General features: G+C 41.0%; 1 protein-coding gene across 1 annotated transcript in view; it reads left to right on the forward strand.

Annotated features, from left to right (window-relative positions):
* The window catches only part of syne3 (spectrin repeat containing, nuclear envelope family member 3), an 83,147-nt gene that overhangs the window by 46,287 nt on the left and 12,165 nt on the right, over window positions 1–24,695 (forward strand). Inside the window, exons 10-17 of the mRNA XM_049596240.1 lie at window positions 1,900–2,043; window positions 2,697–2,831; window positions 7,600–7,761; window positions 10,322–10,494; window positions 13,186–13,738; window positions 17,450–17,593; window positions 17,868–18,053; window positions 19,221–19,271. Of these exons, the coding sequence (XP_049452197.1) occupies window positions 1,900–2,043; window positions 2,697–2,831; window positions 7,600–7,761; window positions 10,322–10,494; window positions 13,186–13,738; window positions 17,450–17,593; window positions 17,868–18,053; window positions 19,221–19,271 (1,548 nt within the window). The remainder of the gene's footprint in view (window positions 1–1,899; window positions 2,044–2,696; window positions 2,832–7,599; window positions 7,762–10,321; window positions 10,495–13,185; window positions 13,739–17,449; window positions 17,594–17,867; window positions 18,054–19,220; window positions 19,272–24,695) is intronic.

Consider the following 24,695-nt stretch of genomic DNA (forward strand, 5'->3'; position numbering starts at 1 on the left):
TAGATCACTACTTTCCAACTGCACACTGAAAGATTTTTTTACTTTTCACTTTTTTTACCTGTAGTCTTCACTCCCAACAGACCCTGACTCAAGTGACATCATTTGAGGACATTAATCAGACTTCACACAGCTCCCTGTGGAGATACTAAAGGTTTTATACAACTCTTTATGCCTGTGTGCCGGTGATAGCCACGACCGGAGGCACAGTGTTTACAGCTATGCCATCCATTCGTCACATTGTCGTAAATGCGATATCTCAAGAATGCCTTCAGGGAATTCCTTCAAGTTTGGCACAAACATCCACTTGGACTCATTATGAACTGATTAGATGTAAGTGGTCAAAGGTCAAGGTCACTGTGACCTTGTCTGCCTCATTTTTGTGAACACGATATCTCAAGAACACCTTGAGGGAAATTTTTCAAATTTGGCATAAACGTCACTTGGACTCAACAATGCACTGACTGGATTTTGGTGGTTAAAGGTCAAGGTCACCTTGGCCTCACATATCTTTGGCCATAACTCAAGAATTCCTAAGCTATGACAACATTTAACACAAATGTCTAATAAGATAAAATGATGAAGTAATGGCAGTTTATATCCAAAAGGTCAAGGGTCAGCTGCACTGTGACATCATAGTGTTCTGCAGAAACACTTTTCTGAAACTGTGCTGATTGTATAGATCTTATGTGCTGCCACGGTGAAAGTGTGAGGCATCCATGAAATCAGTCCCCCCTTAAGTAGGACTAAGGTGCATGTGTCTCAAAGTTAACTATTCGACCATTGTTTTGAACTAACGACCAAAGTTAACCATATTACTCTCAGGATTGTCAACTCCCGTGTAGGACAGCCATGGGACGTCCTTACAAAAAGATGATGATGTTGGTTTTTTTGCCTTCTGTTGCCTACTATAAGAACTTGCCAGTGTGTTATTTGTCATATATCTCAGACAAGTCACAGCAAGAATTTTCAAATCTATGATTGTCTAATCAGACAGAGTGACCATCTTTGATGATATATAGTGTTAAATATCATTAAATCTGATTCCCGAATCAGAAATATTAAATTAACCTGAATGTGATTATCAATCAGTTTTTAAACAGCCACCTCTCACCACACAGTGTGAAGTCACTGTTTCTCCTGAGGTGAATGATACATGTGAACGTAAATGCATGGCAACAGAGTTTAGGCCATGAGATCAGTTGCAGGTACAGTCTAACGCTAGGGCCACACCGCCCGCAGAAGCGCCGCGAATAGCCTCAAAGCGCCGAGAAGAGAAGGCAGTTTCCTTTCGGCGCCCATGTTAACCGACTGTGTCGTCCACACTGGCCGCGCCGCGCTGGGAAGCTCCGCAGCAGGCTCACGATTTGCAGCAATCAGTTCGGCGTCTGGTCTATTTTCTGCGCGAGCCGTGAGCGAATCTGACAAGCCAGGCAGTGAAAAACAAGAGCTGGGAGCAGAATCGCTTGTCGATGGCGTGGAGAAATGCACGTCTGATGTGAACGGAGGTGCTCCGGCGCGTGCGAGAATTTCGGTGCGCTGCGCTTCCGCGGGCAGTGTGGCCCTGGCGTAAAAATAACACCACACCCCCTTTAGTTTTTCACGCATTCCTTTTGTCTATGTCATTTCCACTGGAGGGAGATGAAGCACACACTCAGTAATTATATCGTGCACACTATTAGACCTGTAAATCAACATTATCACATTCAATTTAAAATATGCATTGAAAATACAGTTTGAAAGATGTTACAAAGCAGTATAGTTAGAAGGCCTTAGATCATGTGCAGGCCTCATTTCATTATACTACTATTAACAAAGAGTACACACCTGGCTTCACTATACAGTCCAAACATGACCGGCTGTGTAACGACACAGGTAATGATTCATTCTTCCTGCTCTCAGGGCTTAATCTCAAGAACCAAGGACTTCGGTGACGCCTATGAGTTGATTCGCTCCAAGCTGGCCGGTCTCCGGGACCAACTGGTGGCAGCTGACGGCCTGCAGCCTGACATCCTGGCTAAGAAAAGCCAGTCAGACCAGTTCAGGGTGAGTTTAATCCCAGACTAGACCAGAGCCAAGCCACAGTCAGCCAACATGTCTGCTGGAACACTGTCATATCATAGCCTCCAGCAGATTAAGCAGATGAATTTGGATCAAGTGATCAAATGCAACTCCTCTGTTAGAGTAGATAACCACAGTGCAAAGATCAGACAGTGACTCTGTTTTTGCATTGTCTGCTTTATCTTATTCAGTAAAAAGACACTGGTGTTTAATGCAATGATGTTTAAAGTTGGATCCATTAAGAACAACATAAATAATGCTTTCACCCATGACTGTACATAACAGTCATGGGTGAAAGCATGTTGTAGTGTTGTTTGTGGTCTGCTACCTTCAGGCAGTCATTGGTTTCAGTTCATTTTAGTTGACAGTGAGAATCAAACCTCAGAGCCTTGAAACTTAGTTTCGGTAATCACTGGGAACACCGTTTGCTTTTAGTGTTATCAAAGTGATTTATTCATTATAAGAATTGTGCTGTTATATCATACTGGATATTGAACTACGTAGGGTGTATTGATTAGATATTTTTTAAATAATGCTAATCATGTATCGCCTGAAGTGAGCATTCACAGCAGATCCACAGTGTATTGTTGAGTTGTTTCTCATGTCACACTGTCACACTGTGTCCTGTCTGTCTTCAGGTGATCCAGAAAGACCTGGAAGACTGTGAAGCCCATATCACAGCGCTGGAGACTCTGGTCTCATCCAGTCAGAGCAACAGGACTCAGTTTGAGAGGCTCTATGCTGATTGGAAACATCTGTACAAGGCAGCTAGGGTAAGAGAGGAGAGTGCCTTAAATTGCATAAAGTTCTGAATCATTTTCATCCGCTGTTAAAGCTGCACCAGTTCATCTTTTTATATTAAAGGAATACTTCACCTCCTGAATGATCATTTGTGTATCAGTTACTCACCATGTGTTACACTGAATTTGTGAAGGAAACTTTGTTTCTCTTGCATCCTCCACAGTGAACACAGAGTCTAAAAACAGAAAAAACTGTGATGAATTGAAGTCATAGGTGACCACGTTTAACAACAGCAAACCTATGGTAAAATGTGCAAACAACTGTTTACAAATTCTCACACAACTCGTGCAGTACAATCCAAGTCTTATTTATCCAGTCATATGCTCAGTGCATTTCAAACAGACAGCCCCTTTAACTGAACTGAACTGAAAGTGAAACTTATCTACACTTTTTCGAAGCCAGAATGCATTGACAAAAACAGTAATTTTACCTCACTGAACACGTGAGCTGCTGGTTTACTGCTCCCTCAATCAGTTAGCTCATGCGTGTTACTGTGTGACTTTGGTTAAGCCAAACTACCCTTTAAAACACAGAAGTCACACAAGGATACAAACAAACTACCTGATTGAGGCAGCAGTAGACCAGCAGGTCCTGGGTCGCTTTTGGTTTAGTTCCACAATGAAAACAGATGTCTGTTTTTAAAGTAGTGAGCATATGACTGGATAAATGAGGCTTGTATTATACTGCATGAGTTGTGTGAGAGATTGTAAACAGATGTTTTGATGTAGTCTTGCTGTTGTTAAATGCAGTTATGACTATGACGTAGATTCATCAAGAATTTTCTCAGTTTCTGCATTTTCCACTCACTGTGGAGGCATGAGAGAAAAACAGGTTTCGTCACAAATATATTGTAACACAGGGCGAGTAATTGATAAATTAATGGTAATTTGGGGGGTGAAGTATTCCTATAACAATGGATGAAATGACTATGTGTAATGTGGTCACTCACTGTGATGTGACAACACAAAAATGATAACAACTCAGTTCCTTTCAACTCTCCTAAGCTGTGTACTGTCTTTAGCTTAGCTTTAGCTACAGCCTGCAGCTTTACAGTTTTGGTTTAGTCTCAGCACTCTCATAAACGTTGTTACCAGCAGCAGCAGCAGGTCACTGTATGAGGCCAAACAAAAAAGAATTAATACTGCTTTAAAACCACCGATTTTATTTTTTTTGGACACAACATGGTCACAGTAGACAATATTGTATGAAAGGATCAAGAGATGCAGTTCCACACATTTGTCTTTGTTGTCAAAACCTGGTGCCTATGTAACCCACAATGCAACTCAACCTCTGACCGTCTAAGATTCAGGCGTGTCATGCTAGTAGCAGCTAATGTATTCTGGTGCCTCTAGCCTGCAGCAGGCTACAGATGTCTGTAAGTTCACCTCTCAAACTCTACGCCTCCACATTTATATACTCTTAAACTTATAGTCTTCAGCCGACACTGACTCATGTAAAATCACTTGAGGACATTTATCAGACTTCACACAGCTCCCTCTGGAGACACTTAAGGGTTTATTCTACTTTTAATGCCTCTGAGTAGGCAACAGCTGTGGCCAGAGGGATTATGTTTTCAGTTTGTCTGTCCGTCCCTTGCTCGTAATATCTTTGGAGCACCTGGAGGGAATTTCGTTGCATCTGGCACAATTTTTAAAATCTAAAAATAATGCACACCAAGCTTTATAATGAGGTGCTCTGGGTCTTCTTCAAGATCAACAATCATACTGAGACACAGGTACACTGATCTTTTATATGGGCCACACCTTTGTCACACAGCTGATAATGATTAGATGATCATGCTACACCATTAGGTTGAGGAAAAAACAATGTAGAGGTCCTGTGAACAGTCCTCAACAAATCAAAACCGTTAAACCAAACTGAGCTGCAGCCAGTCACATGTCATCAAAACACATGACAACAGCCACTACATATTCTACCACATTTCATGTCAACATATATTTTTTTAGATCAGCATATGCAAACATGTTAACATTCAGAAGTATTAAGCAGATTACTAAGAAATAACTAGTAAAAGGTAAGACATCAGCTCTAAATGAACATCATGAACAACTTAAACTATATATCCAATAAATAGATGTACATCATAGAAAACAGTTGAAATCATAGTCTATGTTCGGTCCATGGGGTGACAGGGTTTGCAGATCGTGGCTCCAATAGGGTTCTCTCCTGAAAAGTAACACATACAAACTACCTCCACTTGGGGGAGAGGGTTACCTTCTCAATCCTACCATATCTTAGAGAGGAAACAAAATTCAACTGCTGCTGGGTAATTCATGTTTTTACATCTAATAGCACTTATTTGTTCAGCAATGTGAGTTTTCAATGCTCTACTGGTCTTTCCAACATATAACTCGCCACAAGGGCAAGTCATCAACTAAATACCAGATTTAGTGGAACATGAGATCATTCCTTTTTATAGGGATCTCTTTACCTGTGTGGGAATGTTTTAAACTATTACAGCGGTAGCTATAATTACATTGACTGCAGCAACCGCAGAGGTGGTTGCCGTCAGAGATAGATACTAAAATACCTTAAGCTGGTACTGACTGGGGAGAAGGCAAATATGAGTATATGCCAGTGTTTTGTTATTATTCCCTTTATTTGTTCTGCACTTAAGAATACTGTAAACAATACATTGATTTCACTGTAAGTTTATATATTAAGAAATCCAACCCAGATCTATCTTTTATTTTAGTAGCAGCGTCATTTAGAACAGATTTCTTGTATCCCCTTTGTTGAAAATTGTTTTTCATTACCCTCATATTCCTATCACAGTCATGAGTTTTCTTGCAAATATGTTTTAATCTGCAAAACTGACTAAAAGGAAGACTATTTTTAATGGTAAAGGATGATCAGAGTCTGCCCTTGGTAAAGTATTTCTAGCAGTGGGTTTTCTGAATAGGTCTGTATACTAAGGTTTGGCCTGTATAGCAGATTAGTATTATTGTTGATCTTGAAGAAGGCCCAAAGGTGGAAACATCAGAATAAAAGAAATGCATATGGAGCCAGAGTGTGCGACGACACTTGTTTCCTATAATTACATCTGGCACAAACATCCACCTGGATTGAAGGATGAAGTGATAAAATTTTGGTGGTCGAATGTTACTGTGACCTTACAAAACATGTTTTTGGCCCTAACTCAAGAATTCATATGCTAGTTATGACTTAACTTCACACAAATGTATATTAGGTCATAATGATGACATAATAACATTTTCTATCCAAAAGGTCAAATGTCAGCTTCACTGTGACATCATAATGTTCTGCAAAAACACTTTCCTGGCCAATATTCAACATCATGTCTCAGTAACAGAAGGGGAGACATTTGGTCAGATACTGAATTTGTGACACTTATTGCAACTTGACTGGTTGATGGCGGTTAATTCTGGTTTTCACATACACAGTAGTGCTCCCTAAACACATGGAAGCAGACTCTAAAATGTTCCCCTTCAAAGACTTGAAAGCAGGAGCCATTTTTCTCACAGCTCTACAATAAATATGGACAGCTTGCAGTATAAACTTTAACTATCATCAGACATTTACACATGCCACTGAAAAAGGACTTTGAAGTGCACAATGAAATACAATTGCTGCATTTTTTGTTTAATATATTTTTATTTTCTTTGCAATCATCGGGCTTATTTGTTAACAGTTTGCCCAGGCTGTAATTGAAGAGACAGAGATGTCATAACAAAAAATCTGCACAGATTCATTAATTTAAAAAAAAAAGATAAAACACAAATGACATCTTTACCTGGAAGCACCAACCTAATGCTGTATTGTAACAGAGTTACTGGGGCTCTGTTGTCATTCTGAATGTAGTTGCATAAATGTAGTTAATGATATGTCCACTGATTCACCTTTTTATGTGCTGAATATTCAAAATTTGGCTCAAAACGTGCACAGCATTTGGCTTTGGTGTGTTCTCAGACTGTGATCAAACACAGGTTTTAAAAAGAGAAGTTCTGGGGCGTCCGTGGCTTAGTGGATAGAGCAGGTGCCCCATGTACAAGGCTGTTGTCGCAGCGGCCTGGGTTTGAATCCAGCCTGTGGCCCTTTGCTGCATGTCGCTTTCAACCTCACAGGGTCTCCATCAGGCTAGAGATATTGAAAACACTAATAGACTCACTGCAACCCCACGTTCATTTAATAGCAGCCACGCTAGATAGAGATGCTTGAATCACACTGGTAACTAGAACACTATAAAAAGCACCATTTTTAGCACTAAATTGAAAACATGTGGCCTGGAACCAGTCACATAATACCGTTGACCTGCTGCAGAAGGCAGTGTGTTGGAGGGTGATTATAGAAGCCTGTGTGGAAATTTCAACAAGCCCGTCTGGCCTGTCTGTGGACACTGTGGTAAACAAAGCCAAATGTGGCACTTTCTGGTCACAAACTCTCCACTTTGCCTGTGAAAACTCACCAAGCCTGATTTAATCTGCAGCATGCTGCCAGCATGATTTTCTGGCTCCGTGCGAAAAGACATGGCACCAACTGCCCATCACTGGACCATAATGAGAATGAAAATGTTCATTTTTTTGTCAACAGTGATGGAGTACTCCACAAAACTGGAAGTGCAGCATCTGTTACAGTATTGGAATGTTAAGTCACTGTTTGCATAATAACAGCTATTGTACATTGGCAGTTCAGTGCATGGACTTTCAGATGTTTTCCGTGCCACTGACTGTCGAGCTGATCGTTGTCTTTTGTTTGCAGGTGAAGGTGCAAGAGAGTGAGGATAGCATCGCAGACCACGAGAGCTTCCATGACAGTCTGCTCAACATTGAGAAGTGGCTGATGATCATGAAGCAGAAGCTGGAGTCCTTCCACGGCCCCTCAGGAGAGTGGAGCATAGAGGGCCGCCAGCAAGAAGCTGAGGTGTGTGTGTGTGTGTGTGTGTGTGTGTGTGTGTGTGTTCTTGCACCTCTGTGATCACAACACATTGTCGGGGACCTTAGTTAGTCCTGATCCCAGGGTTTAGTTTAACATTACAGTTTGGCAGAGAAACTGTTACCTTTAACACATCAGTGGAAATAGGACAGTTGCCCCTTCTTGAAGGAATTCTACACAATAATGAGAGCGTATCTCTTATTAAGAGGTTGTCTGCACATGGCGCTCAACATGGAGGTTGCAGCTAATGGCACTAACAGAGTGAATAGAACAACAATAATGCTGACAGAGATAATGGTGTTAACCTGGGGGGAACCTGAGGGTGGGTGCCACGACATCATAGGTCAGGATGTCATTTTCAGTGGTAATCGCTGTTTAAGAGCAGTACAAAACCTTGGCAGTTAGCTAGCCAGTGGAATGCACAGGATGCACATGCACTTACATGCTTGCACAGCTGTCTGGTCTACCACAACAAACGACTCAGATTACAACACAGGCAGAGAGAGTGTGACTTCATTATCCACTCAGAGAATGAAGCAAGATATTGGTCTGGAGGTTTAAGCTCATGTCATCTCACAGTCTGATTAAAATTAAACTTTCATCTCTGTCAGAGAAAACTGTGCAGAATTCAGACTGTTTACTTACAGCACAGCTCCACTCACAGATAACTGAGCCTCCTACCTGCCTGTCAAACAGCATTAAACCATAAACCTTCCAGAGACAGTCCAGATTTGAGTGGAGTCCTGTGGGGATCAACAGATGTGAAGTCCGGCAGCCGGTGGATGCTCACTCCGCTGCAGTTCAGCGGCTAACAAGCAGAGCTAACTGCTAACAGCCACCGCTGCAGCTAACAAACTCCACAAATCTATTCAGCAGCTCCATCATCCACAGTCAGCCAAACACGGCTGATTATTTACCGCTGAATTGCTCTTCACAACTTGCAACAATGACTACTGTTGCTCCAGTGTGAGTGTTTTTGCTGGCTAGCGAAACATCCTGGCACAGACTGTTTACTGGAGTTTAACAGCCTGTTAGTCATGCGGCATTTGAAGATAACTGCAAGCACAGCCTTGCTTGGCTTTCAGTGTCCAATAGTCCACCACGAACGTTTTCGTCCCGTCTAATCAACGAAAATGAAACATAGATTTTGTCTTTGTTTTTATCATCAAGATGTACTTTTAGCTCGTCATCATCTCAATTTTTGTCATAGTTTTCGTCAACGAAATTAACACTGATCCACATTACTTAGGATCATTTATCAAATAGCTCATTTTATAAACATTTTGTTAAAGCACCAATAGACAACTCTACAATATGATTGCAATATTGATATCAAGGTATTTGGTAAAAAAAAAAAATATTGTGGTATTTGCTTTTCTCTACATCACCCAGCCATAGCAGATAGCCTCCTGATCTAATCAAATAGAAAACCTACCTGCATTCAGGGCTCGGTGTGTATTTATTTCAGACCCTGACTACAAGTCATCCGTTGTTTAAATGTAATTCCATCATGACGGAGAGGTGCATTATATGATCACATAATGAAGAGCCTTGAGATATGTATACACACACTTGTAGAGCAGGAATCCAGACCTCCATGAGTCAAGGGTTAATCATGAATGATATCATCACTTTCTCCCTGCTTTTGATTTCATATCACTGACATGTATTGTTCTGTCAGCCAGCTCTGTAAAAGAACTGATGGCAGCTGACAGTGACCTCAAGAGATGGACTTTTTTGGGAATACCAAGAGACTCTTCATAATTAATGTTCATTATTACACTGACCTACCTGCCAATTTCATCACCAGCATGGGTTGATATTCTTCACCTCTGCATTTCATTAACTCACAGCATTGTTAAATGTGACTGTGGTGCTGTTCAGGAGCTCTGCTCTTTGAACCTACACAATGGATGTGAAATACATGCAGCAGTGTGCAGAAAAGTGTCCTCAAAGTTCCTTTTTAGGAATAAACTAACAGCCATCTTATCAGCCTAAAACAGACACCAGGGGTGTACAGAGAGGAGGAATCCATTCCAAGCAAATAACACTGTTGGTTCAGTGTGTTTGCCCACATTAAACAGCCTGTACAGATGAATATGTGTGCCTTACCACAGACAGGAAATGATGTGTTGGAATTCAAAAGAAAAATTGGGAACTTGCCTTATCCAGCAGTGAGAGAGTGAGTCTTGCAAAGCTGCATTCAGCATCCTGTGACCTGTGACTGTTTCCCTGGTCCACATCACACAGCTTTGCCTGTATTAAATATGAATGTGTAGTTTACTGATAGCATGTCAACAAAAGTATGTGATTTATCCCCTTGAACTACTTCATCCCCCTCGCTCAGACCACATCCATCTTCACGCTCGGCCTTGATTTTTATCTCGTGAAGTGACTGCACCTTGCACAATTGTGACAGTATGGCAGTGATAAAATAAAGTTCACTGCTGCATGATAAAACCAGTGTGACTGTGAAGCCTCTATAGCTCTCGATCTCCTCTTACGGAACACTGTGTTTATTAAAGTGTTGTGTTGTCCTTGTCCACAGAGAGCACTGGGAGAGTTTCCAGAAAAGGAGCTCCAGCTGCAGCAGATGGAGGTCCAGGGTCAGGGGGTTTTGGAGAGGACTTCAGAGGAGGGACAGGTCCACATTCTACGAGACATTAAGCGCCTACGAGAGTCATGGTTGGCTCTGTACAATATGAGTCTCAACCTGCACAGGTACCTCAACAGATGGATAATGAGTGTTGTGTTTTTTTTAGTTTGGTTTCCTCAGTATGTGCTGATGGTAAACAAGAATATCACAAAACTACTCACTAGTCACTCTGACTTCTTGTCTCCACCCACCGCACAGTGGAAGCAGCTCAGCAGCAGCCATCACTGTTCCAGTCCTCCATCAGTGTCTGCCAGTGATGGATGCAATTTATGACTAATTCCATTACTTAGTGTTAGTCAGCCCGGCTCTGTGCTTTAAATATGTATAAATCCTATTCACCCACATGTTACATCTTTTGTACATGTTACATCAAGACATTACTGTTTTACAAACAGGCAGCCTGACAAATCTGCAGGGGCTTACCGATCATCCAGCAGTCAGTGTTGTCTCAGCTCCAGTGACTGCATGCTGCTCTCCAGTGCACTCAGCCTCAGCTCAGCATTAACAAGCTAGCTAAGATCACACAGCATTTAATTAAGACAACTTTGGAGTTATTGTCGTCATTCAACATTTTCTACATGACTTTTTATATTCATCCTTAGTTGATATCTGTTGATGTTATTTGGACTGATAGAGCACTGGGACAAGACACAAGAGGGTGATGAATGTGGAGTTTAAAAAAACAAAGTATAAGACATTAGAAGAAGCAAAATAACACATGGTAAGGGATGTAGAATTCCCAAGCTATTGTTTATATATTACATAGACACATTTTTGAATTGTTACCAATGATATGTTTAATATTAATACTCATCAATATTTAATGTTTGTTCAGTAGTCACTGTTGTGTTTAGCCCACAGTGACATAAACCCCATTTCCACCAAACACTTTTGGTATAGAACCTTTGGAATCAAAAGTAACCTTTCAGACATGGTACCTAGACCTGAGATCTGATGAGCGTTTACACCACAGACGGTACTCTTAAATCTTTTAGTACCAGATCTGTGTGCTAGGTACCCCAACAAAAATGGGGACAGTAAGGAACAGTTCCATTGGTACCATCCACAAGTTTTCACAGTGAAAACAGAAAAAAATGTGCACTGAACTGAACCGTACCAAAGTGCTTGGTGGAAACAGGGCTATAGATACAGTTGGTGTCTGGTCATAGTTAGAGGGTGTGGTTATAGTTAGAGGGTGTGGTTATAGTTAGAGGGTGTGGTGAGAGCAGAGTTGGGGAGGAGAAAAAGGTCCTTTCCCTCCCCTGTTAATGCAGCACGATTTTTAGAATGTCACAAAGAGACACTATTGCATTAACTATCATTACTTAAACTTAACATAATATCAGTACCCTACAGCCAATACGACTATGATGTAATAGACGGACATGTTTTAGTGAATTCCATGCATGTTTTGAGCGAGCACAGCAGCTAATGTTATTCAACACCATTAGCTTACGTGTTGACAATGTGCTATAATGTTATCACACAGGGATTGACAACCTCAAGAGCTACAGGTATGTGGAGGGTTACAACGTTTTTATCAGTGGCTAAACAATCCAACACTATGGATAACATTTTAGATCCTTTTTGTTTGACTAGAAACATCTCCAAAATTACTATTGTTAAACCCACCACACTCCATTTAAATAAATAATAAAGCTTTATTTCAACCAAACCAGTTGGTGACTGTTAAATGAGAGGAAAGATAAACTGTAATGGTTTTTGTGAATTTTATTTTGCATTTGTCAACTTTGAATGAAGTGTGTTCTGCAAGTATAAAATGACTGTTTATTCAAGTGGAGTCTGTTGTGTGTGATGCTCGCAATTTCAGGGCTGTTTCTGGTTAAACAAAAAGGATCTCACTCTTTAATGGAAAGGTCTGTCTCTTAAAAGGATCCACAATCCAGTCCTTAATTCAGTCCAGTAATTGTGTCAGACACTTACATTAACAATCTGAGCCTGTCAGTGGCAACAACAAGCACCTTTAGTGGACATAAACTGACGGTACTAACATGTCCTCAGTGTTTACATTACTGCCTGTATGGGACCAGTTTCAAAATGCGTTGTTCCTATTCGTCATTTAGACACAAGAACATGAGTAAAGAGGGTCAAGGTAGAAAAATATTCTTTGACTCTGGATTTTTAAGTTTATTTGACGTGCAGTAAGCCACACAGCAACTCTTCAGCATGGTATTGAATGCTTTGTCTTCCCCCTAGTTGTATAAGGATGTGATGATCTTTGACTGTTTGCATAAATACAGACTGTATCTATTGGAAAAATGTTGCTTTTACAAGTAGCTACCAAGAAACCAAGTGTGGTTTCATACCACTGAATGTGACAAAAGAAAATGTTACCACAATGTCCATTTACTCTGTTCACAAAGCTTTCACCCCCATTTCAATTATAGATTTTTTTTTTTTTTTTGGTCAAGTTCTTGTAAAAATCGCTCTAAGGTCAAGAATTAATGTTCAAGCTCAGCGACTGGAGTGTTAACACAAATGGGTATCGGACAGAATATAAATGTGTGCATATAAACAAACAAAAAGCAATACAAGCTTCTCTAATATTAACCTTATTGCTGCTTAAGGTTTTATTTGAGATTTAAAAAAAACTGCATTGAGGCAAGAGAAAGTAGAGGAGCATTGCTTTTCTGTTGTTGAGCAGTCTCTTCTTGTGGTTGTGGTGCCTTAGACAAAGAGGTGATGAACTTGTGAGTTATGGAAGCACTTAACCTCTGCCATTCTTTCATTCCCAGGCTGCTGAACAGCTCCACAGAGCAGACTGAGTCTGACTTATGGAGAGTTGAAGGCCCGTCTGCAGACAACACATCTGGGCCACGAAGAGGAGGAAGCCTGGAGGCAGAGGCAGGAGAGGGGGTGATGATGGGGCAGGGTGGGTGGATCCAAGGCCATGGTGAAGGTCACCCCATTCTGTCTGGACAGGATAATAAACATCTCAGCCCATCAAGGACAGGCGAGGACAGTGGACGCTCCTTTAAAGGAGAAACAGTACATTCTTCTGCATGGAGCTTTTTTGGCAGAGCACGACAGAAAGTTACCAAAGACTCCACTGCTGATGGAAGCCCCGACAGTGAGACATCTGCAGTGGGTGGCAGCAGCATTTTGGCCGGAGACACAGGGGGTGCAGCACTGACCACAAAGGTCAGCTATGGTGAGGGGCGCAGAACAAGTTCTGGTGAAGGCAGTGTGGAGGCAGGAGAAGGCCTGAGCCCAGGAGGAGGAGCGTTCACGCTGTTCAGAAGGGAAGCTTCCAAACAACCATCAACAACACCGACGCATCAAACATTGGTATGGTTGTGCAGTTTTTACCATAAGACTTGTTCATGCTTCTGCCCTTTGGTTAACTTTGTAGAGAGCAGATATGGACAGGGGCTGAGGTTCAGGTATTTCTGAATCATTTCACAATATTAAAGAGTTATGGCTTTTCTTCTTTAAAAGGATACTGGTTGTTTGGATTTTTTGAGGTGGTGTTGTATGCAGTACTCAACCATAGTCAGTGTATCATATACAATAGACATCTGTTGGCACACCCCTGGTTTGGAGAAGCGGCAGGAGTTCCACTATAGTTCCACTGCACAAAGAAACATCTGGCATTTTAGTGTAGTGGGAAAGGTTGCCTGGGTCAAATGATTCTGCTGTAGTCGTGGGTATTTATGAGCCCAGGCTCTGATCAGCATTGATGGAAATGCAACATCCAGGTGAACATGCTAATTTTACCCCCTTTACCAGCGAGATGCAATGACGTGCCATCACAAGATATCATCCATCTCAGACCAAGAGCTGCTCGAACATCAGTCCAAATTAGTCTGAACTCAGTCTGAAAAAGAGACTGAATAAGTGTGAGATATATAAAGAGAAATAACCACTGTAACGTGTTGACTGGCCTCCATGTTGCTTTATACTGCTTACTAACCCGTTTTCTGACCTGTCTGTGATGTTGAACAAGACACACCAGGAAAAACACACACACACACACACACACACACACACACACACACACACACACACACACACACACACACAGAAAAGCATACTCATCAGCTCTGGTCTGCTGGCAATGGTAATGGAGTCTGTGACTTACTTTTAGTGGGTTTACCTGTGTTTAAAAGACCCATGTACACACACTAGTGTTGGTAGAAAAGGGGTGTATGTATTACTGGAGATGTGGGCAGCAGATAGTCTAAAGAAACTGCATTTAAAAATATCAGTAACAATTGAAGTGTATGCTATATTGAGAGTATTTACCTTTCTGTCAAACTGTCCATGTTCAACTGGGAAACCGTTAACAGCTTCGGTTCCCCACCTATGCTCTTGTCACAGCCACCAGACTCCACTGACAAAAACAGTAATTTTGTGACTAAACACAAGAACTGCTGGTCTACTGCTGCCTCAGTTAGGTAGTTTGAGTTATTGCGTGACTCCGGGCAAACCCTTTAAAATGGCAAAGTCACAATAAGAAAAACTCCTGTGTAGCGATGCTAAATCAATGTTTTTCTCAATGGAGTCTGGCTGTGAAGAGAACGATGACTAATTGACTATGGACAAGTACCTCATACAGTCCCACTTCAAATATTCGAACTACCCTTTTACTGCAGTATGGAATACTTAAATCCCCCCGGGTATTACAGGCTGTTGCAATACACCTTATCATAACTGAGTTACTGAATAAATATCAAACTGATCCAGTGAGCTGATTGAAGCTGCAGAAAGTATATAATAAGATATTACATCCTTGCTCTCAGCCTTGTCAGCTTCTCTCCTTTTCCAGCACAGTTGTTCATTATTTGTACTGATAATTCAGCAGGAAGGATTTTCTTTCCTATGTCAGATATGGGAACAATACAACATACGGTCACATAAAATTGACAATGGGGATAAAAAGTAAATTTAATGTTACATAAAAGTCCTGGCTGCCTCTCAAGGCTGAATCACAGATACCTTTCTGTATGGCTAACACTGTGCAGAAAAGAGAAAGGCCTTGTTACTCTGTGCACTTCTACAACAAGAAAAAAGAAAAATATGGACCTGGGATGAGGCAATACTGGCTGTCTGCTGCAGTGGTGGTTCTAGCCTAAATGGCACCCTGGACAACACCCCCCTATGCCCACCCCCCCATGGCACCCCTCGCCCGCCCCCGCCCGACAGGTGAGCTCATTCGAGTGTAGCTCGGGCAGCATTTTCCTGACCCGAGTCCAGCACAGTTTGTTACCCGACATAGTTATTGTTATGGACAGTGTGTAACACGCTGCTTGCACAGCAGCGCACCACGGCACTGGACACACACTCATTTGGAGCGGAGCCTGTGTTGCGTTCAGGCGATGTCACGTAAATAACAAATTTCAGCAGTTCAATAGGCCATAGCACAACACAGTAACATGTCAAGTCGGCAGAACTCCTACTCTATCTAGTTTAAACACTTTGTGAATCTGAGTAATGTTCTGGTGAAATATGGTTATACATTATATACAGTCATGTCATTATAAGTTTGTTATGACATACAGACAGATTTATCATCTTAATATGAAATAGCCTAACATTACAATTCGATTTTCCAATCTGATATGAAACAGTCACCCTCTTTATCAGTCTGATAGTAAATACAGTCAGTAAAGACCTGGCAGAATAACTGATTTATGAGCAATACAGCTGTATTTATACATTTAAGTGAAAAGTTAGAGGGCATAATTAGCTAAAAACAGGTTAGATAATGTAGGATGCTATAGTGCAGGCGTATGACTCGTTCAGCCATTCATATGTCCTTTTAATTAAATATTTCACAAAACATGCCATGTACCTGGCAGGCCAAGATCTTCATTTATTTGTCCTCCATTAATATTTAAACAAGTTAATTAAAGTTTACAGAAGATCTTTTGACAGCAGCCAGGTGACACTTGTCACCTAACAGCTACATAAGTGGTCATTTGAGCAATAAGTCATCATAACCCCTCATTGTCATGTTAAAGAAACCAGTTCTAGATGATTTGAGCTTTGTGACATGGCCTGCTGGGAGTAGCCATCAGATGTGTACACTGTGGTCGTAAAGGGATGGACACGGTCAGCAACAATACTCAGGTAGGCTGTGGTGTTTAAACAATGCTCAGTTGGTACTAAGGGGCCTAAAGTGTGCCAAGAAAATATCTGCCACACCATTACACCACCACTACCAGCCTGAACTGTTGATTCAAGGCAGGGTGGATCCATGCTTTCATGTTGTTTACGCCAAATTCTGACCCTACCATTTGAATGTTGCAGCAGAAATCCAGACTCATCAGACCCGCCAATGTTTTTTTCAATTTTCTATTGTATTTGCCCAGAGAACTGCCACTTTTTGATTTTTTGGGGGGGGGACCAGCCTCTGTAAACCCGAGAGATGGTTGTGCATGAAAATACCAGTAGATCAACAGTTTCTGAAATACTCAAACCTGTGGGTCTGGCACCAACAACCATGCCAAGTTTAAAGTCACTTAAATCACCTTTCTTCTCCATTCTGATGCTCAGTGTGAACTTCCGCAGGTCGTCTTGACCATGTCCACATGCTTAAATGCATTGAGTTGCTGCCAAGTGATTGGCTGCTTAGCTATTTGCCTATAAGCAGTTGCAAAGGTGTCAATCAATGAAAAGAGAGTGGGAAGATTAGTAGTAGTAGAGGTATAGCTCACCTCTTCCCCAGTGTTAATGAGGGTAGAATGAGTGAAAAAGAAACAATGATAGATGCAGCTGTTGAGATGTTTATTCTGTCATCTTTCCAGTTTTAGATGTAGAATATTGGTAAGCTCTGAATAACTATCATTACCTTTGTTACCATTTTGCACTTGTCTGGCAGAACAATTGTTGTTGATATGAAATGCTAATGGAAAAACGAAGAAGCACAGAAAACTAGTGACGGATTACTGTTTTGGCCAAATTCAATGATGGATTTGTTAACAGCATGTAGATGAGTCAAGCATCCCCACCTCTAACTGAAAAAGGGTACAAAATGACTGTTTCGGGGTTTTGCAGGGGGGCATGGGACAGTCCAGATCCAGGAGGAGGGAGTTTGAGGCCTGGCTGTCCAAAGAGAATGAACTCCTCTCAGGGATCCTCAGCATGAAGGGAGCATCACTCAGCGCCAAACAACTCAAGATCCGACAGGACACGCTTCAGGTTTTAATTCTTAATTCTTAAGAATTCAGAAGATACAGCAGCATGTTTTTGTTATTTTATGCTTGAAAAAAAGTTATCCTGATGTGATCTGTCAGTATTCCAAATATGAACTTTCAGTAAACTAATGTACAGTTTAGCCTCATGATGCTGACCTGGGAGTAATTTACCATCGAGCTGAATGGACTTTTACACTGAAAGTTTACGTTCTGTTGCACTTTCTGCTGCTTTGCATTCAGACAATATACCTTATCCTCTGTGGTGTGTCCTGCTGCAGGCTCTGAGGGCAGGACTGACCTGGGGTCAGGAGCAGTTCCAGCTGTTGCTCCAGGAGAGTCAGGGCAGTGAGGCTGGTTCTGGACCAGCAGAAGATGTGGATTTGGAGGAACTTCGCTACCGCTGGATGCTCTACAAGTCCAAACTGAAGGATGTGGGAGACGTCAGGGTCAGGGCCAGCGCCAAGGTGAGACGAGAGCTGAACACTGCAATGCACATTATGTGATCGAAATTAATATATATTTTTTAATGCTTGAAGATCCACTCATTACTCAAAGTCTAAGTCATCCAAGAAAGACAATAAAAACTAATGGAATGGTCAAAGTTATCAAAGGGAATTTTCAGTTGTGCTGATGTATTGCCTCAACTCAGCCCTAAGGAAAAATGACCGCCCTCTACTGACCAATCAGACTGCAGGGTTTCTAACACCACCTTTTAGTATCAGATCTGTGTGCTAGGTACCCCAATAGAGGGTTGACCAAAAATGGGGACGGTAAGGAACAGTGCCATTGGCTCTATACACAGCTTTTAATCATGGAAATGGAAAAAATACACACTGAACTGAACTGAACCAGACTGCTTGCTGGAAACACAGCTTAAGTTCACTGTACTTTCTTTATAATTAGTCCCAAACTCTCTGGGGTTTACAGACAAACAGTGCCACATTTCCCACTTAGTCAAGCTGCCACCGTGCTGACGTGATTATATGATGTTTTTTATAAATGTAAAACAAGTTCTTTACAATTTGTGTATTTGATTACATTTGCCTTTATTAACTCTAGACTAGTGGGTAATTATGCATTCATTCATTCACTGATACAAAACAAAATCTTAAATCTGGAGCACAGATGTCATTGCAGTTTAACTGCTGTTGTATGCCAGGGTCCTCTATTAACTCATGACCTCACTGTGATGTGCTTTTGTGGGATTCCACCCTTTAAGTGCACTGTTGTTTTCTCACCACAAGGTGGTAGTGTAACATCATTTAGATCACTACACAGTGACAGCTAAGATTACCTGTAATAAATCTGTAAGGTAGCTGCTGCTCAGTAGAATTACTGTATGCTGGATACTAATTGCATTAATTACTAATCCTATCCTCCAGATGTGGAACAAATGAAAACAAATGTATTCACAATCTCGTGTGATTTTTGAGAGCACGCTGGGCTGAGCAGCATGTCACCTGTCAGTTTAACAGTGTGGTCCAGATGAGTCAGTTGTCAGTAAGAAAGCTCCAGTGTGGTTTGAATTTAGTATGATGATCCAGTCCACAAGGTTAGTATATGTAACTGTTGCTAAGATTTTGAACACTGTCAACATTGTCAGTTGATTCAAATATTTAATATCTCTGCAGAAACTCCAAGTCAAACAAGAGGAGCCGGCCATCACAGCAAAGGCGCAAAAGGTAACTCCAAACTATTTAGGATTTTATAAATATTAGTCAACATAACTGCACAGCAGCATTATGCCATGATGCTCCACCCATCCAAAAATCCATTACAATTCATTACATACACAACATGTGATCAGAGCTGATAGCGTCCATGTGAGTATCAGATAGGGCTGCATTTCACCATTATATTCATTATAGATTTATTTGTTTTTTAAATTGGTAAATCATTTTTTCTACAGCATGTCAGAAAATAGAGAAAATGCTCTTCTTAACTTCCCAGAGCCCATGCTTACGTCTTCAAATGTCTTATGTCCAACTGACAGTCTAAAAGCCAAAGATATGCAGTTTACAATGATGTGTAGGCCCCTTTTATACATGCAGTCTATCACTGGAATGTTCAGGAACATTTCCTGCATGAGGTAATGTGTTAAAGGTGAAGTGTGTTATATATAGTGGGACTTGGTGGCACCTAGCAGTGTATTGCAGATTGCAACCAGCCAAAACTTCACCGGCTAGAATTCCTTCTGTGTTTATTATTCAGGTTTTTTCAGGAGCTAGATTATTCACAGAGGTCCCCTCCTCTTCAAAACAAACAGACCAGGTGATTGAAAGTGCCAAAAACACTGAATAAAGCAGTTTCATGTTACAAACCAGATCCAAACGGCCAGGAGGTTTTCACCAGAAGCTGAATTATCCACAAGGGTCCTCACCTCTCCAAAACAAACCGAACCGTGGATTTTTGTGAACTGTCACACCCCTGATACTGCTGCAACTTTGTCTCTCAATACAGCTTCCTCGGCTAACAGTGTTAAGTAACAGTTTTAATTTGCAAATGTAGGGGATCTTTCTTACTGAGTCTCACTGCTCTAGAGTATTTTACTTCTCCACGTAACCTGTTGTGCTAAGTGCTTATTGATGTTTTTTGTTTTGCTTCACTCCCTGAGATTTAACATGTTTGGTGTATTAGAGGTTGAGGTTCTGCAGATGGCGCTCTTTGCTTTGTCTTGAAGCTGTGCTGCCTTTCACTGTTTACCCCAAACACCTGGTTCATGTATTCAGCCCAAAGCAACTATAAACATGATGCCTGTTCTTCTGTGTAGTGGAGAATTAGTGAGGGAAAATTCACAACATTTGGTTGTGTCTTAAGAATCTGAACCAAGTGTTCTCATGGCATTCATTTTACATCCTGAAATTTTCCCTGAGGTCTTTGGGCTGTAGAGAGCCAAACAACTGACCTGACCACCCAAGACTGGAAGTGAAGCGTATCAAACCAACCCCCAACCCACCATTCATTCAGTAAGCAGTGGCCAGTGAACAGATTAAAGCATGCCGTCCCCCTGTGACCACCGTATTGACCACTCAGATGCCAAGCTCAAACATTCCTGTATGTTCTCACAAGCGCTCCACAGGCTGATGGCTCTGCTGCTGCTGGGTTTTATCAGCCTTTATCTTCGGCAAAGGATGGGCTGATTTTTTTATTGACTAGATGGTTTGTTGAGTCACTGCATTTCTTTTCTTAGTGCCATGAAGCAAACACACCCACCATTTAGCAGCTACTTATAACTTTACAAGATGAACTGATGTCCTGGAAAAATTCCCTTATAATTCTGTGAGTCTTTTATATCAAGACATGTTTATTCATTGTGGGATGACAGGCGTCTTTGTTTGCATGTCAGCTCAACAGTATGCATCGTGTCTGCTTTGCTACTGTTGGGCTTCATGTCCCTGAGCTGTCAAACTCTCTACTAGGTTTGTAGTCAGAAGTGGGCAAGTTTATCAGCCCTATTACTGTTTTCACTGGTGTTCACTTGTCCTTTTCTAGCACACATAGCCAGTTTTCTCATTCTGGTTACTCCCAGATCAGAATACTGATCATATTGCTACTAATAATGATGATAATAACAATGCCTTTATTAGGAGAGATTTTCAAAACAAGTTACAAAGTGCTTTTCATACAATTAAAAAGACAATAAAGTCAGTTAATATAATAATGCAATAAAGACAACAGATACTAAAACAATGGCAAAGTCTATAAAAAGCATGTCTAAAATAATGAGTTAGCATTCCTGATCTGTTCTGACAGGTCATTCTACAACTGAGGGGCCAGAACAGAGAAGGCCTGATGACCTTTAGTTTTAAGGTTTAATTATGGAATGACCAGGAATGACCTACCAGATGATCACAGGTTGCATTCAGGCTCGTGGGAGGTCAGAAGGTTGGCTATATATAAGCTGGAGCTAACCCACTACAAGCCTTAAAAGTGATCCTTATAATCTTGAAATCCACTTTAAGATAGACAGGCAGTCAATGAGGTGATTCTAAATTAATGCATGAATCTTGATATTGGCGGATAAAAACGACACGAGAAAAAAAAAACAAAAAACAAAAAGATTGGACTTCAGAATTAATATGCTGGTCAAAGTTGAGGATGGAGTCCAAGATAATATTGAGATTTCTGCAAGAGTTGGTAGTGTCAGATGAGAGGGGACCAAGATGGGAAGAAATATAATTTTGTGATGAGTCTGGAGCTGTGACGATAATCTCAGATTTTTCTTAGCTGTAGAAAGTTTGATGCCATCCAGTTGTTGATATCTGCAGTGCGCATGTGGAGGCTGTTCACTTGACTGGTATTGTTGGTGTCAAAGGAAAGATATTAATGTGTATCATTGGCAGACACAAATGCTACTAATGACATATTATGATCAGTACATCAAACAAATTTTTAAATAAAAAGAACACTGCTTCATTACCAGTCAACTGGTGGTGCTCTGGAGGTAAAGCCCCATTTCCACCACACACTTTTGGTATAATAATAATAATAATAATACATTTTATTTATAATGCCCTTATCATCAAAAGATCTCAAAGTGCTACAAGTTAAAAACAAAGAAAGATTAAAAAAAATGGAAGAGAATAAAAACAAGATGAGCAGTTATTTAAAAGGATTTAAACAAAAACATCTAAGGGGGACCAAAAGCTTTGCTAAAAAGAAATGTCTTAAAGCTATAGTGCGTAACTTCTGTCGCCTCCCAGCGGATAATGCGTTATTACAACTAATAAGCTGGCGGCACTTCCATGTACACAGAGTAACACTTGCCGGTCGCCACACACCGTACGCAGCATGGGTGCAGATCTGATGACAAGTTTGGGGGGGGGGACACAATCAGTTGTGATTTTTTTTTTAATTGCACGCATGCAAATCATGCCCACAGAGCACTTGAGATTGCCAGCATATTTCACAATTTCATAGAGGCTCATCACCATCACCAAGTCATTCAAAAAGCACTACAAAGAGAATCATATGCTTACCTTTACTGTTTATTTCTTTTAAACAGCCAGTAGTATATGGAACCAGCCATCACCCTCCTTTTCACTGCTTCGCTGTTAGTTAATGCTGCTTCTAGTTTCAGGGTCTCAGGCATGTTATGTCCACTCACGTTCTCATCTCTCGCCTCTCACGGATTCCCATTTCTCCTCATCATCTTCCCTTTCTCCCAGTATATAGGACTACTGTATACATTTGTTCAATTTCAATCATTTAAGCTATTTAGAACTGGGGGGGACAATTTGTGTTTTTCAGAATTTGGGTGCGCCAGCACAGGAAATGTCACCGGTCGACACGAAAACTAAAAATGATACATATTGAAAAACACCGCGAGATGTTAGAGGAGCCGATCGGCTTAATCAGCATTGTGTCATCTCCTCTAGTAGTGGCTTGGGTGAAACGGACATTTACGGACCTGTAGAAGTTACGCACTATAGCTTTAAAACCTTTTTTAAAACAGTCAGTGGATTGTGGTGCCCTCAAGGTATCAGGGAGGGCATTCCACAGACGTGGGGCAGCAGCACAGAAGGCCCTATCTCCCATGGTCCTGAGTCTGGTTCTGCGTATTTGGAGGAGGTTTGAGTGAGTGGAGCAGAGGGAGCGTGTTGTGTTTTGTGGGTTGAGAAGTTCTTTGAGGTAGGGGGGGGGCATGTCCATGGATACATTGGTGTGTGAGGAGGGAAACCTGGTATAGTACCTTTGGAACTAACAGTAACCCTTCAAACATGATACCTAGACCCTAGGTCCGTTAAGCGTTTCTACCACAAACAATACTATTTAATGTGGGCGGGGTTATTGTCACCGCTCACATGAACCTGAAATTTGTTTATCACAACTCACAGGTGCAGTTCACATGAGAAATTTATGATATATTTATTTTGTTTATGAACAAAATGCACAATGTAAACAGTAGTGCGAAGCTTCTACTGTGAAATGCTGCAGGAAATATTGAGATGACACCCTTAATACTGCCGGGTTAATGATCAATATCTTAAGTTATGGTTAGACACTATAGCTTTCTGCTGTTTGTATTCACTCATTCACAGTGAGTTCAAATAGAGTGTGCGGACTCTACAAAACACACAAACATACCTTTGTCCTGTGGCTGTTTGTGAAATGGAGGTGTGTTCAGCTAGTTTCACTTCCTCTTCAGTCAATCATTAACCTTTAAACACACAGTCCAACACACTCTGCAAACCTCCCTCTGTGTTCCTGTCCATCTGAAGTGTTTGACCACAGTTTCAGATGGATTTCATTTGTGTTCATGCTTCTGTACTGTGGCTACCATTTTCCTCCAGCTGTGAGCCAAAGTTGTCAATAAAATGGTTCCGAAGGGTTTGATGTTAAAGAATGACGCTCATCAAGATCTGGAGCTCCATCAAATGATGAATGTCATCATAGAAGCCTGCTTGACATATTAATATGTTGTCTGCAAGCTCCTTTAAGCTTAATTAAAGACTGTTTACAGTAACACTAAAGACAGATGCACATGCAGCTATATTCAACTGTGAGTGAAAATTCAGCACAGAAAGAAGTGTGCTTTTTAAAACTGTGAAACTGAATTAATGAGATTTCTGCTTGCTGACCCCCTGCTTCTTTTGTAGGGGTTTAACTCTTAATGTCAGCATGACAGTGAAACTAAATATGGTCAAGTTGTTGGAAGGAGTACTCACAAGGTACTCATTAATGCACTGGTGAAGTGGGAGGAGTTATTTTTGGGTATCCATTATTCCAGAAGTCCTGTTGATATTTTACAGAGACAGTGCTCGGTGAGTTGTCTTCTTACAACTAGATTGTTACTTATAACTTATGTTTGTAAATGTGCCATCAGCTCTATCAGTTGTGATAATACTGTGCTCAAAACAATGATTGCGATTTCAGCTCACCAAAGAAAAAAATAAATATTATATTTTTATGTGTTTTGCAATCAAAATAATTCTGTTTCCTTGGCAACACTTGAGTGTTTGACAAATACATGGATCAATCATTATTATACAACAGTTAGTTCCGGCCCTGCAATCTGATTGGTCAAGAGACAGTAAAACCATGATGATATTGGAGTACAACATCACGGTTATTTCACTGTGTATGTATCACTCCGCCTCACAGCT

The sequence above is a fragment of the Epinephelus fuscoguttatus genome, linkage group LG14 (assembly GCF_011397635.1).
Source record: "Epinephelus fuscoguttatus linkage group LG14, E.fuscoguttatus.final_Chr_v1".
NCBI lineage: Eukaryota > Metazoa > Chordata > Actinopteri > Perciformes > Serranidae > Epinephelus > Epinephelus fuscoguttatus.